The sequence below is a fragment of the Merops nubicus genome, unplaced genomic scaffold (genome assembly GCF_000691845.1).
Source record: "Merops nubicus isolate BGI_N331 unplaced genomic scaffold, ASM69184v1 scaffold5505, whole genome shotgun sequence".
NCBI classification, from domain to species: domain Eukaryota; kingdom Metazoa; phylum Chordata; class Aves; order Coraciiformes; family Meropidae; genus Merops; species Merops nubicus.
The window spans coordinates 78-18,125 of record NW_008611481.1 but is presented as its reverse complement, the minus strand read 5'-3'; the positions used below and the strand labels follow the sequence as shown (position 1 = coordinate 18,125).

At 39.4% G+C, this 18,048-nt stretch overlaps 1 protein-coding gene across 1 annotated transcript in view; it reads right to left on the bottom strand.

The window, feature by feature from the left end:
* Positions 1–17,817, bottom strand: part of TPR (translocated promoter region, nuclear basket protein) — a gene marked incomplete at its 5' end in the record, with an annotated part of 38,651 nt that extends 20,834 nt beyond the window's left edge. The window contains 21 exons of the mRNA XM_008941220.1: positions 1,252–1,368; positions 2,063–2,215; positions 3,096–3,262; positions 4,495–4,663; positions 4,808–4,948; positions 5,704–5,838; positions 6,280–6,442; positions 6,722–6,870; positions 6,956–7,095; positions 7,458–7,621; positions 9,016–9,242; positions 9,755–9,862; positions 10,387–10,584; positions 11,313–11,404; positions 12,396–12,536; positions 13,105–13,192; positions 15,012–15,092; positions 15,219–15,311; positions 15,944–16,108; positions 17,236–17,339; positions 17,721–17,817. Of these exons, the coding sequence (XP_008939468.1) occupies positions 1,252–1,368; positions 2,063–2,215; positions 3,096–3,262; positions 4,495–4,663; positions 4,808–4,948; positions 5,704–5,838; positions 6,280–6,442; positions 6,722–6,870; positions 6,956–7,095; positions 7,458–7,621; positions 9,016–9,242; positions 9,755–9,862; positions 10,387–10,584; positions 11,313–11,404; positions 12,396–12,536; positions 13,105–13,192; positions 15,012–15,092; positions 15,219–15,311; positions 15,944–16,108; positions 17,236–17,339; positions 17,721–17,817 (2,892 nt within the window). The remainder of the gene's footprint in view (positions 1–1,251; positions 1,369–2,062; positions 2,216–3,095; positions 3,263–4,494; positions 4,664–4,807; positions 4,949–5,703; positions 5,839–6,279; positions 6,443–6,721; positions 6,871–6,955; positions 7,096–7,457; positions 7,622–9,015; positions 9,243–9,754; positions 9,863–10,386; positions 10,585–11,312; positions 11,405–12,395; positions 12,537–13,104; positions 13,193–15,011; positions 15,093–15,218; positions 15,312–15,943; positions 16,109–17,235; positions 17,340–17,720) is intronic.
* Between the last annotated feature and the right edge of the window lie 231 nt (positions 17,818–18,048).

The window sequence follows — 18,048 nt, the reverse complement described above, 5'->3', positions numbered from 1 at the left end:
TAAAGTTATATCTTCAATATGTACAAAGAGATTCTCAAATTCTAGACAAAATCAGTGACCACTAATCCAAAAAGGAAAAAAAAAAAAGAAAACAACCCAAACCATCCAACAAGAAAACCCACAACAAAACAAAGACCCAACCCCTGGCAAACGCCCCCATCATTCTGCATTCCAAAAAAAAAAAATAAAAAAAGTAAATAAAATAAAAATGATAAGCTTAGAACAGTTCTCTTAAAGAAATCATTAAGGAAAAACTAGAATTCTAAATAATTTTGAGTGGCTAGCAGGACACACTCTCTATCACCACCCTGTAGTCCCTCAACCCTGGAGGGATTGAAGAGCTGCATAGATGCGGTGCTGAGGGACATGTTTAGTGGTCACCAGGTAGTTCTGGGTTATCAGCTGGACTCAATCTGAAAGGTCTCTTCCAACCAAAAAAATTCTGTGATTCTATAGTTACTCTACAGTCAAGCCTCTTGCTGTAGATTCTGTACAGATAACAGGCAGGTATTCATCTAAGAATATCCACTGGTTACTTCTACATGTGAACAAGCAAAGATTCACTGCATGAGATTAAGATGGTAAGGACAGACTATGGTCATAGCATTAGCTAAAAAAAAAAGAAATGCCTGCCTACTAAATTTTGTGTTGGATTAAATAACAGCTGAAAGGTTTTTCTATATCCTTTACACTGATTAGTGCTACCAGAATTCTCATCTGTAGAAAAGCAGATTCCCTTTAAAAACCAGTTGGTAACAAGACAATCTTACTGGATGCTGCTAAATATCATACTGCTCCACACTTTTAAAGGGTAACGGTTAAGTTTCAGGTTAAAGGTATTTTCCTCATTGTCTTGTGAGAGGGCAGTTTTCTATTTTGGTCCCCCATTGGAAGAGTGAGGTAACAATTCATTAAGAAAGTTAATTATGTTCTCCAATCAATTTTTCTTACATAGTGAAAGAAACCTCAGTGCATCTTCTGTTTTTCTCCTTAAATGTGACACAAACTGCTGGCAGCACAACTTTAGATTCAATGCCAGTTTAGTTGATATTACCACAACTTTTTATCAGGTAGAAAAACTGAGCAATGAAAAAGCAGCTGCTCACAACATAGAGAAGTGCTCTCACAGCACTTTTCTTGCCTCCATCTCTGATTAGCAGCACTACCTGTAAAAGTGTTTTATATTCAACTGAAAAACAATGAAAAGCCAACATTAAGTTTACTTCCTCTGTATAAATACTACAAACATACTTGTTCCTGGCAGTCACGTCTGGCTTGTTGTTCATTACTCAGAGCTGTGCTGGCTCTCTGGAGAGCTTCCTGAACTTCTGACTGCATGGTTGACAGACTCTTCTTTAGTTCTGATAGCTACAATGACGCAAGAGAGGGAAACAACAAGAAAACAAAACAAGAACAAAACTAAGACCAAACTGCAAAGTATTTTACAGAATACTGAACACAGACAGTATGAATACTGCAGAACCAAAGGGTGGTTGGTTTATTATTTATTTTTTATAAATACTAATTTTGCTCTAAAGAGAAATACTTTCAAGATTTTGACTTATTAATACACAGAGCTCTTTCCTGGTGAAAATATATGACTGTTCTTTCAGAGTCTGGCCTGCAGTAATTATAGTTAGAGTCATCTTGTTTCTTTTAACCCCAATAAGAATCCAAATACAAACTAGACAAATAAGGGCACAGACTACTACAGTTTATAAGTACATGCTACAAATTTGGTTTCATGTTAAGTTTCAAAAAGGGTTTTCTGAAAGCTCTATCAAAGGCTTTTTTCACTCATGTTTTTCTGCAAACTGAGCTCAAAGTTCAGGAAGATAGTGGCAGCTTTAAATAAACAATCACCTTAACAAAGCAATAAGGTTAATGTACTAATGTTTGGAAACGTCTCAGTAATTTAGTTAGCCTTTTGTACTTACTAGAAGATTTAGTTTTGGACATTACTACACTGTGAAAACAAAATGAAGCCTAAGGAATTATGTAAAAGCACATTCTTGTGGACTCTCTATGAGGGACTTTAAGGGAGGGGGCATTGAGTACCTACCTGCTGTTCCATATTCTCCACATTTTTTCGCTTCTCCTCTTGCAGTTCTTGCTTTTCTTTCTCTGACTCCATCAGCTTCTTTTCTAGTTGTGCCTGATACTCTGAAGACTCCTTCAGACGAGCTTCAACTGTTGCACGAACTTCCTCTGTCACCTTCAGTAAAATCCATCAAAAAAGATCAATTGTGTTTCCCTTTCAATATGGTATTCTGATGTGAAACCAGTGTTTTATTAACTATTTAAAGCCAAAATAGATATTCTCACCATCTCATTTAGCAAAACACCACTGAAGCACTACCTCATGAAGCACACCTAAGAAAAGGTTTGAGTGATTGCACTCAAATGTGCAGCAGCCAGCATCTCTTTTCACTGCTCGCTAGAATCTGCAATATGCTTGAAGCATGTCAAGCCACAATGAAGTTTTTACAGCAACAAAACAGAGACAGACAAATAGCATTCCACCATCTACTGATGCTGTAACTTCAGCAGAAGATGAGAATTCTGTTTCCCTACTCTAAATTATTTTGAGATGCTGAAGAGCTTGGAAGAATGGGCTTCATTTGAAATTAAGACAGCGTATGACAGGAGTGTCTGACAGATCAGGTTGTTCTTAAGCCTTTCCCATGAACACTACATACAGCGTATCCTTTTGCATCACTGAAATCCTTACTGATGCAGAACGTGTGAATTTAACGGCTTCTGATTGAGAGCTAGTTAATATTCTTAATCATAGATTATAAGGAAGACTTTTTAAAAGTCAATTTCCCTCTTTTGAAGGAAGATGTTGGCAGAATCCAGATTGGAGTCAGATTTACAATTCAATATTTTAAAACTATGCTGAAAAAAGGTTTAGTATTTCCATGACTAAAATTGTTTATAATAAAATTGTCTAAAATATGGTCTTATTACACCAGATTCTAATGCCTTCGAAACCAACTTCAGTTTTTTCTATAATTCCTCCCATGATCCTGCAAACTGTATTGTATTACAAAACCAAATTTGTTTTGTTCTAATAAACAATGGTAACTACTTACTTGTTTTTCCTTATTAAGGGATTCCTCTAGACTAAGAATCAGAGCCCTGTACTGTTCCACATTACTAGAGCTAGTCTTGAGTCTCTCTCTCAGGTCATTAACTTGTTCGTCAGCTTGTCTTAGTCGACTTACAAGATCATCCACATCTTCATTTGTATTGGGCTGACCTACAGTAATAGAACACACTCATTAACCAATGAATATTAATTCAGTTTTTCAAACCATTGTTCTGTTGAAAACAGAAATCATATTAGGATAGTAACATGGAAAAACATATCATCCTCACAAAAGCTTCCCTAAATAAAATTGTCAGCCCTAACCAATATAGTGGCTTACAGTAAACATTCTTGATTCAGATAAAAAGAAAATTTGCTATCTAAAAACTAAAACATTTAATAACCTTAGACTCATTGAAAGGTTTGGGTCAGAAGGGACCTTCAAGATCATCTAGTTCCAACCCCCCTACCACGGGCAGGGGCACACCTCCCACTAGATCAGGTTGCTCAAAGCCTCATCCAATCTGGTCTTGAATGCCTCCAGTGATGGAGCATTCACAGCTTCCCTAGGCAACCTGTGTCAGTGTTTCACCACCCCCACAGGGAAGAGCTTCTTCCCTATTTCTAATCTAAATCTACCCTCTTTCCAGTTTGAACCCATTACTCCTCATTCTATCATTACAAGCCCTTGTCAAAAGTCCCTCCCCAGCTTCCTTGTAGGCCCCTTTTAGATACTGGAAGGGTGCAAGGTCTCCCTGGAGCCTTCTCTTCTCCATGCTGAACAACCCCAGCTCTCTCAGCCTGTCCTTGTAGGAGAGGGGGTTCCAGTCCTCGGATCATCTTTGTGGCTTCCTCTGGACCCGCTCCAACAGGTCCCTGTCTCTTCTGTGCTGGGGACTCCAGAGCTGGACTCAGGACTGCAGGTGAGGTCTCCCGAGAGCAGAGCAGAGGGGCAGGATCCCATCCCTTGACCTGCTGGCCACACTGCTTTGGATGCAGGCTATGACATGGTTGGCTTTCTGGCCTGCATTTGCACACTTTTGGCTCATGTCAAGCTTTTCACTAACCAGTGCCCTCAAGTATGTCTTCTCAGGACTACTCTCAAAACCTAATACACTTAAAATCTTTCAATAAAAGTGAAAGGAGTCCTTTAATAAGTTCTGCTTATTTCTCCCTTTTGTCAAAGACTGCTTGGATATTAATTTTACTTTTTAACAAATCTGTGATTTAAACATTCTGTGATTCTGTGAAATCATCATTTGTTTGAATATGTGACTGTAATAATGAAGATGCTTTACTGTTTAGTGTACTGTCCTCCTAACTCTACATTGTTATGAATTTTATCATTCTGCAGAAAACAAGGTTTAACATAAAGAGAAATCCAATGTAGAAAACCACCTCACCTTTCCCTGGAACCCTCTGGGATGACTGAGATGCTAGCTGAGCCTCCGTATTGTTAAGCTGCTGTTTCAACATTGCGGTTTCTTTCTGGGCATTCTTCAAAAGCTCCTTTGTGTTAAGGTGACGGTTTGTCTCAGTCTCGAGTTGCCTCTTAAGATCCAGGATATGAACCTGAAAACACAAGGCTCTTAAATGTGTAATTATTGACAAATGGCACAAAGAGCAAATATGTTTAAACAACAAACTATAAGCTGACAGGTAATGGTGCCTTTATTAGCACTAAAACACTTTTAGCATATTTATAACTGTACTCACCTCTTGATTTTTGGTAATGGAATGTCTTTGTTCCACCTCACTTTCCAGTTTTTTCTTCAGCTGAGATATCTCACGCTCTAGCTTTTCTATCTGATTATTGAGTCTTTGTTTTGTTTCTGTCTCAGACCTCTCCAGTATTCCCTGGTAAAAGAGCATAATGCACTATGCTTACAACACACGAGAACAATTTCTTCTGAATTACTGCAGCGCTTTAGACAAAGTTGTCACAATGCTTCCCCCAGCCCCAAAATAATTACTACAGGGAGCAAGAAATAACACGTAGATACAGAAAATGATGAAAAGTAGCACTTGCAGTGTATTACTTTGTTTTGAAAGATTTTAATAATATTAATAATAACAACAACAACAATTTTTCATTAGAACAAAATCTATTATCTGTGTAGTCTAATTCCAGGGATTAAAACCCATCCAAAAAGATCTACTGTAAAATTAGAATTCAGTCACATGATAAGACATACAGCCTTTAATATTTACACTCTAAGAGTCAATACACCTTACAATAGAAGACACAAAAGTAAACATACCTTAAAACAATAAGAAAATAAACTACCAAGGCACACACTGGTAAATGTTGCAATCATAAAAATTAACATGCAGATTTTTTAGTGTCACTTGTTTTATTTCTATTTAGTTGTTGCCAGCCCAAAATTCTCAAGATTTTGATGAGGTAAATCAAGTAGCATAATTTAAGACAGGAATAACAAACTTGATTAAACAAATTAATCAAGTATATTATGTAGAGTGTCAACTTGTAACACAGAAAAAAAAAATGCACTTTAAGACCAAATCCCATGACTTTTTATTCTATTTTGATGGGTATCTACAGAAAATCAGAAAGACAGACCAAACTTGGACATAAGAATAACAGCACATACCTGAATAGTTCGCAGATTAGTAAGCAGCAAGTTCTGTCCCCTTTGTTCAACCAATAAAGACTCACGTTGCTGAGTCAAACGCACATCCGACATCTTCAGAATATCCTTCTCTTTTTTCAGGTTTTCTGCTCTCACCTTTAACACAGCAAATAGTAACATGAACTCTGTTATCAATCAATAGAACAATTTGTTATCAATCCCATACCTGTCCATTATTTTTAACGATCAATTGATACTATCTTTCAAAAAGAGCTTTTAAGCTTATAGATTTTAAATCAAGATTCATGCCACTGAAGCCACTTAAGAACATAACTGTTCCACAGATCACAATCAGTTTTCTCTGGAAACGGAAACACCTTTGGAATGTTGTTCCATCTTCACTCAGTTTTTGAGATGCTTTGTGGAATGTTACAAATGTCCACATCAAATACAGGTGCACACAGGCTTTTCCAAATCTAATAGCTGATGCACCCGAAAAGGTACACATTCAAGTTCTATCAGCTTTCATGACAATCCTAGAAAGAATCCTTGTGCTAACCTGGAATATCCAGCAGGATTTTACTCTGTTTAACTAACCTCTGCCACTGCCAGTTTCTCATTAGCTCCCCTCAGGTCTTGAGTCATTGTGTTGATTATCTGCTCTTGCTTCTGAGTTGTTGCTGTGAGTTTTTGGGTTCTTTCATGCAGAGATGTTATTTCTCGACGATAGCTTTCAACGTTATCCTGCAGCATTTCGTAACTTCACAAGGAACAACAAAGCAAACATTAAATTGCTTAACTGCCACATTAAATTGTTTAACTGCAAGAGTATGCACACAGCTCTATGTTTCAAATTCTTGACTCATTAAACTGGAAGGAATACTCTTGATCCCACCTTCACAACTTCCTTTGTGCTCTTTAACAGACTAGACAATATTAAACTGGCAACTCCTCCTGAGCAAATGGTATCGAGCAGTCAACACAGTTCTATCAACCAGAACCATATACCCAAGGCAATGGAATTGAAAAGCTGATTTACCGTTTGGAGGCAAACTCCAGCTGTGTGGAGATCTTTGCATTTTGTGACCTCAAGTCTGTGACCTGCTCCTGAAGCTTTTCATTTTGTTCATTCAGCAACTTGTCATTCTCTGCCTTTTCTTTTTTATAGTTCTCAAAAACTTCCTGCAACTACATCAAAAAACAGATATTAAAGTGCTTAGAAGAGTAAAAAGAAATAGCCATGTCTTTCTACAATGTGTATTGAAAAATATACCTGCTTAAGTGCAGCCTTAGCCTCCACTGTCTCCACTGACTCAGCCACTGACACTGAAGCAGGAGTAGACATGGCCTGAGGTAAACTTGGGCGCTTCGGAGTAGATGTAAGAGAAATGTCCTCTGGTAATATACCTGAAGCTAAAGATGACAAATACTATTTTAAAAGGTGACAATTTGAACAAATGCTTCCCAAAACAGATTATATAACCATGCTGGAACATGGCTAAAACCAATACTGTATTGCTAGGGAAGTCTTGGGGTCTTCTGAGCAACTCATTCTTTATACCTACAATGTGCTACCATAGTGCATGTGCTTACCATCACACATCAGTCATTACATAGCATAAGAGTAAAATCACTTGTCTAAACCCAAACCCATAGGTTTTTCAGGTAGCGAGGGCAGAACTTGGACACCAGAATACAAGAAGTTACTAGTACCATTACAGCACCATTGCTGAAAACACAACAGGTTTTTGGGTGTGCCGAAACGTGAGGTTTACCTTGCAGAGGAATGACAGCCCCCGTGGTCTGGGCCAGCAGGATGCGGAACATGTCCCGCTGCCGCACGATGGACTCGACAAGCTGCAGCTGGTGGTGACGCGACTCCCGCAGCTTTTCCACTTCCAGGAGAGCTTCCTCCAGCTGACTCTGAAGCTCAGAAATTCTGAAACCAACAGCAGTTGTGTTCAGTAACATACTCAGCAAGGCATAACAAGATGACAACCCTCACATTTTGCCACAAGGCCCTCAGTGTACTTTTACTGCATCTTTGGAAGTTAAGCAACTGATATTTTTGAGCAAAGTCACACCAAGACTGGCCTCTGGGCTTGTCACTCTGTACATGGCACAGAAAGTAGGCCACAAATAGCAGAATAGAGGCAACTCTATTCAGGTGAATAACTTCAAACAAGTCAACAGCATGAGCAGAGATCCAGGCTAAAAGCTCTTAATGCAGAATGACAGTACCTGCAGGCTTTAGAATAAGTGAACTAGACATGCACGTATTCTATTCTTTGTTCAGCTAACAGGAATGAAAACGTGTCTTCCTTTTTCAGAACAGCTGTTGCATGAAATCCCATTCACCAAGAGACCAACAATTCTTTTTTCTTTGGATCCTGATGAAAGGACCTACTACACGATATACAGGTATAATGCCATTTTCATCTACAGCCAAAGACAGTGTTGCTTAGTAAAAATCTGCCTTTACGAATTAACTAGCTGCTCATGAGCGTATGACCAAATCAAAGACTAGCAGGGGTTGGAAGGGACCTCTGGAGATCATCTTGTCCAATCATCCTGCTAGAAGCAGAGTTAGATGGAGCAGATTGCCCAGGATTGCTTCCAAGCAGGTTTGGAATCTCTCTAGGAACAGAGACTCCACAGGCTCTCTCTGGGCAGCCTGGTCCAGGGCTCTGGCACCCTCACAGCAGAGTTTTCCTCATGCTCAGACAAAACCTCCTGGGTTGCTGTTTTTGGCCATTGCCTCTTGTCCTGGTGCTGGGCACCATGGAAAAGAGCCTGGGCCCATCCTCTTGACCACCATCCTCTAGAGATTGAGAAGCATTAATGAGATCCGCTCTCAGTTCTCTCTTCTCCAGGAAAAACAGCCCCAGGTCTCTCAGCCATTGCTCATCAGAGGGAGGCTCCACTCCCCTTAGCCTCGTCATAGCCTCTGCTGAATCTCTCCAGTAGTTCCTTGTCTCTCTAGAACTGGGGAGACCAGAACTGGACCCAGTACTCCAGATGTGGCCTCCCTAGGGCAAAGCAGAGGGGGAGAAGAACCTCCCCTGATCTGCTGGCCACACTCTTCTTCATGCACCCCAGGACCCCACTGGCCTTCTTGGTCACAAGGGCATAATACTGGCTCATGCTGAACTTGTCCAAGAGAATTTCCAAGTCCTTCTCCATGGAGCTGCTTTCCAGCAGGAACACATTTACACTTACAACGGCATGTGCAGACAATTAATAACCATCAGAAGGAAAACACTACAAAGTGTTGGAATAATTTCCTGTAACTACTTAGCATACACAGTTTACTAGAAGGAACATAAAGCTTACTTAGATGATGTTGTTTCTTGCTCCTCTTTTTCTCTAGCCTCTCCCAGCTCCCGAAGGGCCACCAAGAGACGCTGATTCTGCTGCTGAAGCTCTTCAATATTTCTGTAGGACACTAGATGCTGAGATATCACTTCAGAAGAGCTACTGATGTCTGCGGAGCTCACTTCTTCATCACGGATCACATGATTGCCTCTAGCTTCTTCAAGTTCCATTAAAAGCACACGAATCTGAAAGAACATTCTAGCTAAGACTGGCATACAGACTGACAAGTTTACTCTGAAAAACAATATATTAAAGTACCTGAAATTTTTTTTCCTACAGTTCACAAACTACTGTTACAATCAATAGATCCTTGTACAATAATTACATTACTGAAAAAATAAAAACCAAAAAAAAGGAAAAAAAAAAGGAAAGCCCATCAAGATCAGCAGTAGATATTCTGTGTTCAGTTCTGCAAACAGATCACAGGACCCACAAAGAAGTTGGATATCTGAGTCTTCCACGTCAGATGTTTAATAATATTATCCTAAAGCAGCATCACTCCTATACAGCTACTCTTATATTTTGTAGAGCAACATGGTATTTAAAGAAAAGCTTTTAACATCACTTCATGCTCTTATGACAACCAAAGTCTACGTAACTGTGGTGAAACAACTTCTAACCAAACTTCAGAAATACAGCATTGAATTAAGAAATAAACTGCAAACAGTTCATTTAACCACAGCAACAGTTGTTCTACCTGCTGTGAAAGATCTTTCACTTGCACTTCCAGTCTCTGGTTTTCTCTTTCAAGCACAGAGGCATGCTTATTGGCTTTATCAGCACTCTCCTGCAGCCGCTGGATCTCCTGCAAGAGACACATGCCAATTCAACTCAGACACATTCCTGTCCAGAGAGGTAACAGCACGTAGACATGCCCTGTCAAACAAACTGTGCTTTACTGCCTTGAAGTTACCCTCCAAAGGTTAAACTCCACATATTTAACAATCAAAACCCACTCTCTTTCATGCTGTATTAGTGCATGTATTAAAATTAACAGCAAGTGAGCATCAAAGTCCAGTTTTCTTTCTTTGGACAGACAAATACTAATCTTTATTTATAAAGAATTCTACTCCTTCAGAAAATCATGTATTATAAAGCATCACACTTAAGCCTTCACTATTAAAAAAAACTCTGAAAAATGTTGGTTCTGTAAAATACTTTGTACAGACCAATAAATCGCAACCTGAGAAAGTTCAGTGAACATTCTCCCACAGTAAAAATGGACTAAAAGATCCATTTCAAACATTTATCAACAGCCATCAGGATTAAGAAATGAAAAGTCCATTTTTTTTCCCCATAATTTTACATGGTCTTTTATTTTATACTGACCTTCATAGCCTGTTCAAGCTTAGCAGACAGACTAGCAACAGCTTTTTGGGCACGCTCAAATTCTTCACGCTGTCGTTTTAAGATTGGTGCTTTGGCTTCTACTTCCTGCACTATTTCATCCAAATATTTATTGATTCTCTTATTCTCCAGCTTTTCCAAAAGCAATTGATCCTGAGTTTCTACATATGCATTGTACAGCTGCAACAAAAGGTTTTTTGGTTTGTTTTTGATACATCTTCACAGACCTCTTAAAAAAGAAGCACTGGTAATTATACAACTCATACCTTAAGGCCATATAATTTTGTACAACTGAACTAGTTTATAGAGAGAAACAAGGTGGACTTTCAAAACAATGTGTTTTAGGACTTATATCATGGCAAAGCAGTTATCCCTAGTAATTTTTAAATGGTAAACTTTTACAGTGCAACTGTATGCAAAAAAAACATTTGATGATAAAGGGACAAAGCTTATGCAAGATTAAGACAACTGAAATATCAAAACTAGTATCACAAAAAGCAGCAAGCACAGAAGAAAGTAATTTAATGGCCAGACAGTACAACCAATACCAAACAAAAGGAAATGCAGATTGCATAAATAGAAGTGTAAAAGAAATCTAGAATCTGTAAGAGCTATCATTAACTTTTCTGCAAGTATAAAGCCAAATGCACAGCAGTAGAGATTAAAAACAACTTAAAGACCACACAAATGTTTTGATCTATCAAAAAAAAGAGCTGTAAGGTATGTTGAAAAATATCCCAATTTAACTAAGTAAAGTCTGCCTCAAATAGATTAAAAGATTTCACTGACTTCTGTCAGGTGTTACAGCAAATCCAAAGCAGGGAATGAAGTCTGCAGCCTGGTATTATTCGTACATCTCTTTTGGCGTTTTAAGGGCCTTGAAACTTCTGAAGTTTCTTCTCACTTACCTCAGTTAATTTCATTCCAGGCTTGACTACTTTAGCCACTGCTGCAGCAGTGGGGGACATAGCTGCCAGTTCCTCCTCAGACAGTATGGGTCCTGAGGACAAAAGCCCAACAAATACTACTAAAAAGCTGCATTAATCGTTTCTGGATATAAACAATTGAAAACTCTGGAACAAAGGTCACCATCAGGTTTCTTAGCAAACTTCTGGAGGTTTAGAGTGGCAAACCACTGGTTACTTTTATTAAATTAACATAGGGATATTAGCAAGTACATTTCATGCCTCTCTGTTCCTTCCTGCTCTGTTTGCTTTCTTCTTTAGAAGTTACTTGTATCATAGAATGGTTTGGGTTGGAAGAGACTTTCAAAATCAACTAGTTCCAATCCCCATGCCATGGGCAAGGGACACATCCCACTAGATCAGGTCGTTCAACGTGGTCTTGAACATTCCCAGTGATGGAGCATCCACAACTCCCCTGGGCATCCTGTGCCAGTGTCTCACCACCCTAAGACTGAAGAACTTCTTCCTAATTTCTAATTTAAGTCTACCCTCTTCCAGTTTGAAGCCATTACCCCTCGTCCTATCACGAGCCTACGTAAAAAATCCCTCTCCAGCTTTCTTACATGTAGCAAATGATTCATTTCAGAAAAAAAAATTTAGAACTAGAACAGTGAACACTGAGCACGATTTAGTGTTAAACAGAAATTTAACAGAATTAATTTTTTTCTTAAGATAAAAATAATCAGATTGTCATCATCACTCCCCTCTCCAGAAAACTGGTAAAAGCATGACGATTCAGCTTTAAGGAAATGCTTCCCTTTTCTTTGAAGAGTTAAGGCAGATAACAAAAGAACTTCATCCATATTTTTTGGAGGAGTAGATTTTTGGCAGTGGTGTGTGTGAGTATACGTTTTCATACATACACACACATGAAAAAGCTTCTAATATTCATGATTAGAAATGACCAAAGATGAATTCAGATCAATGCACTAACTTCCTATGTAAATTCAGCACAGTGTTTTCATGCAAGACAACAGAGAGCCTAGGGCTGCATTTCAGCCCCCCACCTCCCCATGTCACCCCCACCTTTGCGCTTTGTAGCAGACAGCAAATCATTTGCATTCTCCAGCTCCTTTTCCAGTTTACTGATCTTCTCCTGCAGCTCTTTTTCCATTACAGCTTTTGACTCTTCCACCTCGGCCAAATGCTCCTGGGTTGCTCTATTAGCTAGAATTAAATCAGACAAGCAGTTTGCTGTGCTGTGATTGGGTTTTGTTTTTTTTTTTTTTTTTTTCTTTTGAAAAGATCAAAATTTGCATATGTACCTTACATTTTAATTGAACTTTATATGATCTGCAGAAGCTCATGCTGGTAAGAAAACCTAGCAGCATGACAGAAGCACAAATAGCCGTCTACCACCTTTGCTTCAAAGAAGACTAGAATATGAACTCTTTTTATCTTAAGATATCTTTTATCTCTAAAAGGAATCTAAACCAAGAAAATAAAGTGACTTTTCTTGCAAAATTCGACCCTCTCATCTAAATCCAAAGTAAAACTCCAGGTATATTTGAAAATGGTTGTCCCATATCCTCCCCATCTGCAAGTAAATTCAACTAGTCATGTAAAATTTTTTGTTACAAAGTGACTGATGTTTCCACTATACCAAAACCCTAATGTTCCTCTCATAACACTAAAGTTTCTTTCATAAACACTCAAAACCTATTTTTCAGTGCCTCAGGGTGGTTACAAAGGAGCATAACTGCTTGGGCTGTTTGCCATTTCTCCCCCAGCTTACCTTCACCTGCTTCCTTCAGGAGCTTGTGCAGCTCCTCTACTGCTCCTGTCAGTTCATTGCTCTTTGCCTCTGAGTCATCAGCAGCACTCTAAAGAAAAGCATGTGGCATTTTTAGGGAAACATCTATAAACAATTTAAGCTTGTTTCCAGCTAGAAATTTCACAACTGCAAGATTGTACAGAACTTCAGCAGTTCAAATCTCAGTGCTTTTTGTATCAGGTCACAGAAATATGCCAGCACTTAGAAGTACACAGCAAACCCTATGTTCAGTGGAATACAAATCTTTATGTCTCTTCAAATCAATGATTCTATAATAAAAGCAAGAATGAACAGGAGTAAAAAAAAGAAAACAATGAAAACAAATCAAATTAAAAGGTACACAGTAATGCCTTATACTCCAGAGAAGTTATTGACTTGCTGTTCAGTGAAGGGACACCAGTTTCACAGCTGATCAGACAAAGCATGAATGTAGAACTTAGAATGAAGCAGGTTACATTGTTTATGTGGGTATCTATGCAAGAAAACTCAGAAACCAGAACTCATTCACTTGTGAGTCTAAAATGTGTAAACTAAAGAGCAACCAAGTGTCCTGTTTAGCTGACTTTGTCTTAGTCAACAAGTTACAGGATAGTTTTTACTCTTTTAGCCAACAAAACAAAAATTACCGAACATCTAAACATTACTAAATATTTAAACAATGGTGCTTATTTGACACAATCCATGACATCCAGCTGTGTCTTAATCAGACCACTAACACACGCAGCATTATTTGAGATTCTATCCAACTCAGAAAAATCTCTTGCAGAGTCATATTTTACAATCAAACTTTATTTCCCCAGTACATCACAAGCCATAGCCGCATCCACACAACATGAAAGCCTCACAACAGCAAGCATGGACCTGCTACTTTAACCCCCGTTTTGCTTAATCTACAAAATGATCCAGCCAATGTAAGATTTCAAATGCTGCCTAAGACAGCAGCAAAGAAAATGATGTTTTAGACGTTTCAGAGTTTTGCAATGGAAGTTAGTCCTCTCCACATCCACACTTCGTGAGGAAAACCCCAAACCCAGCCTGCATTACATCTAACACAGGCCTGGGGATGAGTTGCTGGAAAGTTGCCCAAAGGAAAAGGACCAGGGAGTGTTGGTCAACAGCTGCCTGAACTGAGCCAGCACATGCTCAGGTGGCCAAGGCAAACACCAGCATCCTGGCTTGTATCACCAATAGCGTGGCCACCATGACTAGGGAAGAGATTATGCTCCTGTACTCAGCACTGGTGAGGCTGCACCTCAAATACTGGATTCAATTTTGGGCCCCTCGCTCCAAGAAGGACATTGAGGGGCTGGAGTGTGTCCAGAGAAGGGCAACAAAGCTGGTGAAGGGTGTAGAGCACAGGTCTTGTGAGGAACAGCTGAGAGAACTAGGATTGTTTAGCCTGGAGAAAGAAGGAAGCTCAGGGGACACCTTCTCATGCTCTACAACTCCTTGAAAGGAGACTGTGGTGAGGTGGGGGTCAGGCTCTTCTCCCAAGGAACAAGTGACAGGACAAGAGGAAATGGCCTCATGTTGTACCATGGCAGGTTTAGGTTGCATATTAGGAAAAATTTCTTTACTGAAAAGGGATGTCAAGCCCTGGCCTTTACTGAAAAGGGATGTCAAGCCCTGGCCCAGGCTGCCCAGGGCAGTGGTGGAGTCCCCACCCCTGGATGAACTGGAAAGCCGTGTAGATGTGGTGCTGAGGGATGTGGTTTACTGCTGACCTGACAATGCTGGGTTAATGGTTGGACTTAATGATCTTAAAGGTCTTTTCCAACCAGAACAGTTCAAGCATTCTGTGATTCCAATGATAAGATTCAGCCCAAGGTAATACTAAGAAACACTTACAAAAGAATCAATAAACCCACCTTATACAAATTGGATAATTTTATGTGTGCATTCAGTTCATTGTGGAACCTTTCCTCCATACCAGCTTGCTGTTCTTTTGCCTAGTAAATTAAAAAAAGAGAGACAGGGTGGGGGATTGTTCCACAACTTCTATTTGTCACATTTTTGGTGTTTAATTTCAGAAGGAACTGTAGTTTTGTTTCACAAATACTTCCAAGTTGTCTTACCTCCTTCAATTTATTCAAAAGTTCTTCCACATGCTTCTGAAGGTTCTCATTTGATTGTTTTAAGCTGTTTACCTGTTCCTCCATTCTGGAAACCTGTTCAAAGAATAAAGGAGAAAGTCATGTATAAATTTGGCTTTCCAGACCAGCTTATGTTGGAAAATACCCATCTCATTGTTTACTTTAAAAACCCTCTAGTTGCAGAAAGAGCATAAACATTTACATTTTCTAACAGTCTTTGCTCCCATGCACTCAGCTAAAAAAAAAGCAAGAATGCCCAGATTCCTCCAGTTGTGCATAACCAAATAAAACCAGAAACCTCAGTGGAACTTAGTGCCACAGAAAACCCAACCAATTGTCACAGTTCTTAAAAATCTGCTCCAGGATCCAGAGAGAAGCTCACCAAAGCTGGGGATTCTCCAAATACAGGCACTGACTCAGCTGCGTATCTTATGGCAGGAAACGAAAAACATCACAACACTCCAAAAGGAATACTAAGTCAGCTCCTTCTGTCCCTTCCCCTTATTAAAAGCTGTCTTCCTACACATTTTAACAGCATTATTATATATAGATTTGTTATCATAAATATTATATAGGGAGGCTTGTTATCAGCAACTCCAAAATTTATAGCTTGTTACTAAAATATTGAGTTTTTTCTTTGGGTTTAATAATTATATCAGGAGATATAACACATAAAAAAAGACAAAAACCCTCAGTAATGACATTACCTCCTCCTTCTTGTTCTCCAGACTACATTTAAGCTCCAAGATTTCATTGCCTTTTTCCCTAGCAGTATGTAGAAGTTCATCTGTTTTAGCTTTCAACTCTGCATTCAGCCAGGTGTTTTGATTCTGCAGTAGTTCTTTTTCTTGCTCCAGCCTTTTCTCACGGTACTAAAGAGAAAAAAATACATAGCGTAATTGTACTGGATCCACAGAAGACAAAGAAGCTAACCAAAGTACTATGACCAGAGTAGGAGTAGCAAAAACATACTCTAATTTGGTTAACAGCACCAAATGACAAGCTCATTACATTGGTAATATTGAGTCTCAAATGACAACAACTTCTTGAAACTTGAGTTAAGTTTCCTCAAAGTTTACCTTAGCTGGGAACATTATTATCTAATCAAAGGAAATAAATTAAGCTATCAAAGTTTTCCTCCTCTTTTCTTCTTTATTCCTCTCTTTCAGCTCTTTACAGAGTTTATTCTCCCCACAGAGAAATGTTGGAGAATGACAAATAATTATAACCTGCTGTTGGAACAGGTCCAGAGACCACACAGACAATCTGAGGGTTGGAACCCCTCTCCTGTGAGGACAGGCTGAGGGATTTGGAGTTGTTCAGCCTAGAGAAGAAAAGGCTCCAGGGGGAACTCCTTGCAACCTTCCAGTATCTGAAGGAGGCCTACAAGAAAGCTGGGGAGGGACTTCTGACAAGGGCTTGTAGTGACAGGGCAAGGGGTAATGGCTTCAAAGAAGAGGGTAGATTTATATAAGAAAGTAGGAATTTCTTCACTCTGAGAGCAGTGAGACACTGGCCCAGGTTGCCCAGGGAAGCTGTGGATGCTCCACCACTGGAGGTGTTCAAGAACAGATTGGATGGGGCCTTGTGCAACCTGGTCTTGTGGGAGGTGTCCCTGCCCATGACAGGGGGGTTGGAACTAGATGATCTTGAAGGTCCCCTCCAACCGAAACTTTACGCTGATTCTATGATTCTTCTTCTTTCTACCTGCCTTCATGGACCTGGAGATGATCTTCCTACTTGGCAGGAGCAGCCACCACTGCCACCAGTGAGGCCTGGACATGCTTATCCAACCTGATGATTCCTTGTCTTCTACAAGTACATGTCCTGCTTCCAGTCACAGTCACCAATTTTATAATAAAATAATTTGTTATAAATAACAGGAGTACACTTGACCTACTTTCCAAGTCAATAATGACAAGATGACGATTACATCACGTTGTAGTAACTACTTCCTTCCTTACATGCACACATCCTATGCATACAAATCACCACTCACCTTCATGGAAACATCTGACGTTTGGAGCTCATCCAGCTTTAACTGAAGTTTCACCTTTTCTGTGTTTGCTTCTGTAAGTTTTTCATTTAAGCGTTTCACATCCTCTGGAGGAGGAAAGTCAGTGTTTCAAAGAGCAAATGGTATGGCTTTATTTACTGTGCATACAGTTCTAATTACTCAGCTTAATTAAATTGTAAGGAATGAGATCATGCCAGGTATAACATGTAAATTGTACATTGTGCAGTAAGACAGTGTATAATGTATGTTTTTGTATTTACAAAACTAAGCATCAACTGCTTGGGTTTTCTGCAATTGCCATGTCACTCCCTGCCTTGTTCCCCTTTCTTTAAATACTGTTCCCTGCTAATCTGTGATTTGGTGCTGTCTCTACAAACTGGACACTCCAAACCAGTTCAATTGCTCAAGCACCTCGTTTATTTAGCAAAATCACATGAAGTGTTTGGTAAATATGTTCTTGGCTGTACCGTTTAAATGTTCAACTTCCTGAGATTGTCTTTCACTCGTTCGAACCAAATCTCTCTTTTCAGCTTCCAGTTCTTCCTTTTCTCTGCTTAAATGGTTCTGAAAAATATTGCAAAACAACAATAAAGAGATGTGATCAGCTGTCTGTAAGAGTCTGTAGCCAATCCCCATCACCAAGAAGCACATTAAACCATAGTAAGTCACCCCAGCCAAGTGAGAACTGGGGTAAGAGGCTTTTAGGACAGCTGAATCAGCTTGAACCACACAGTATGAAAACATGGCTGCTTCCAGTTCTTCTGCTGGGGTGTAGAATTCAAACAAATGCAGGTT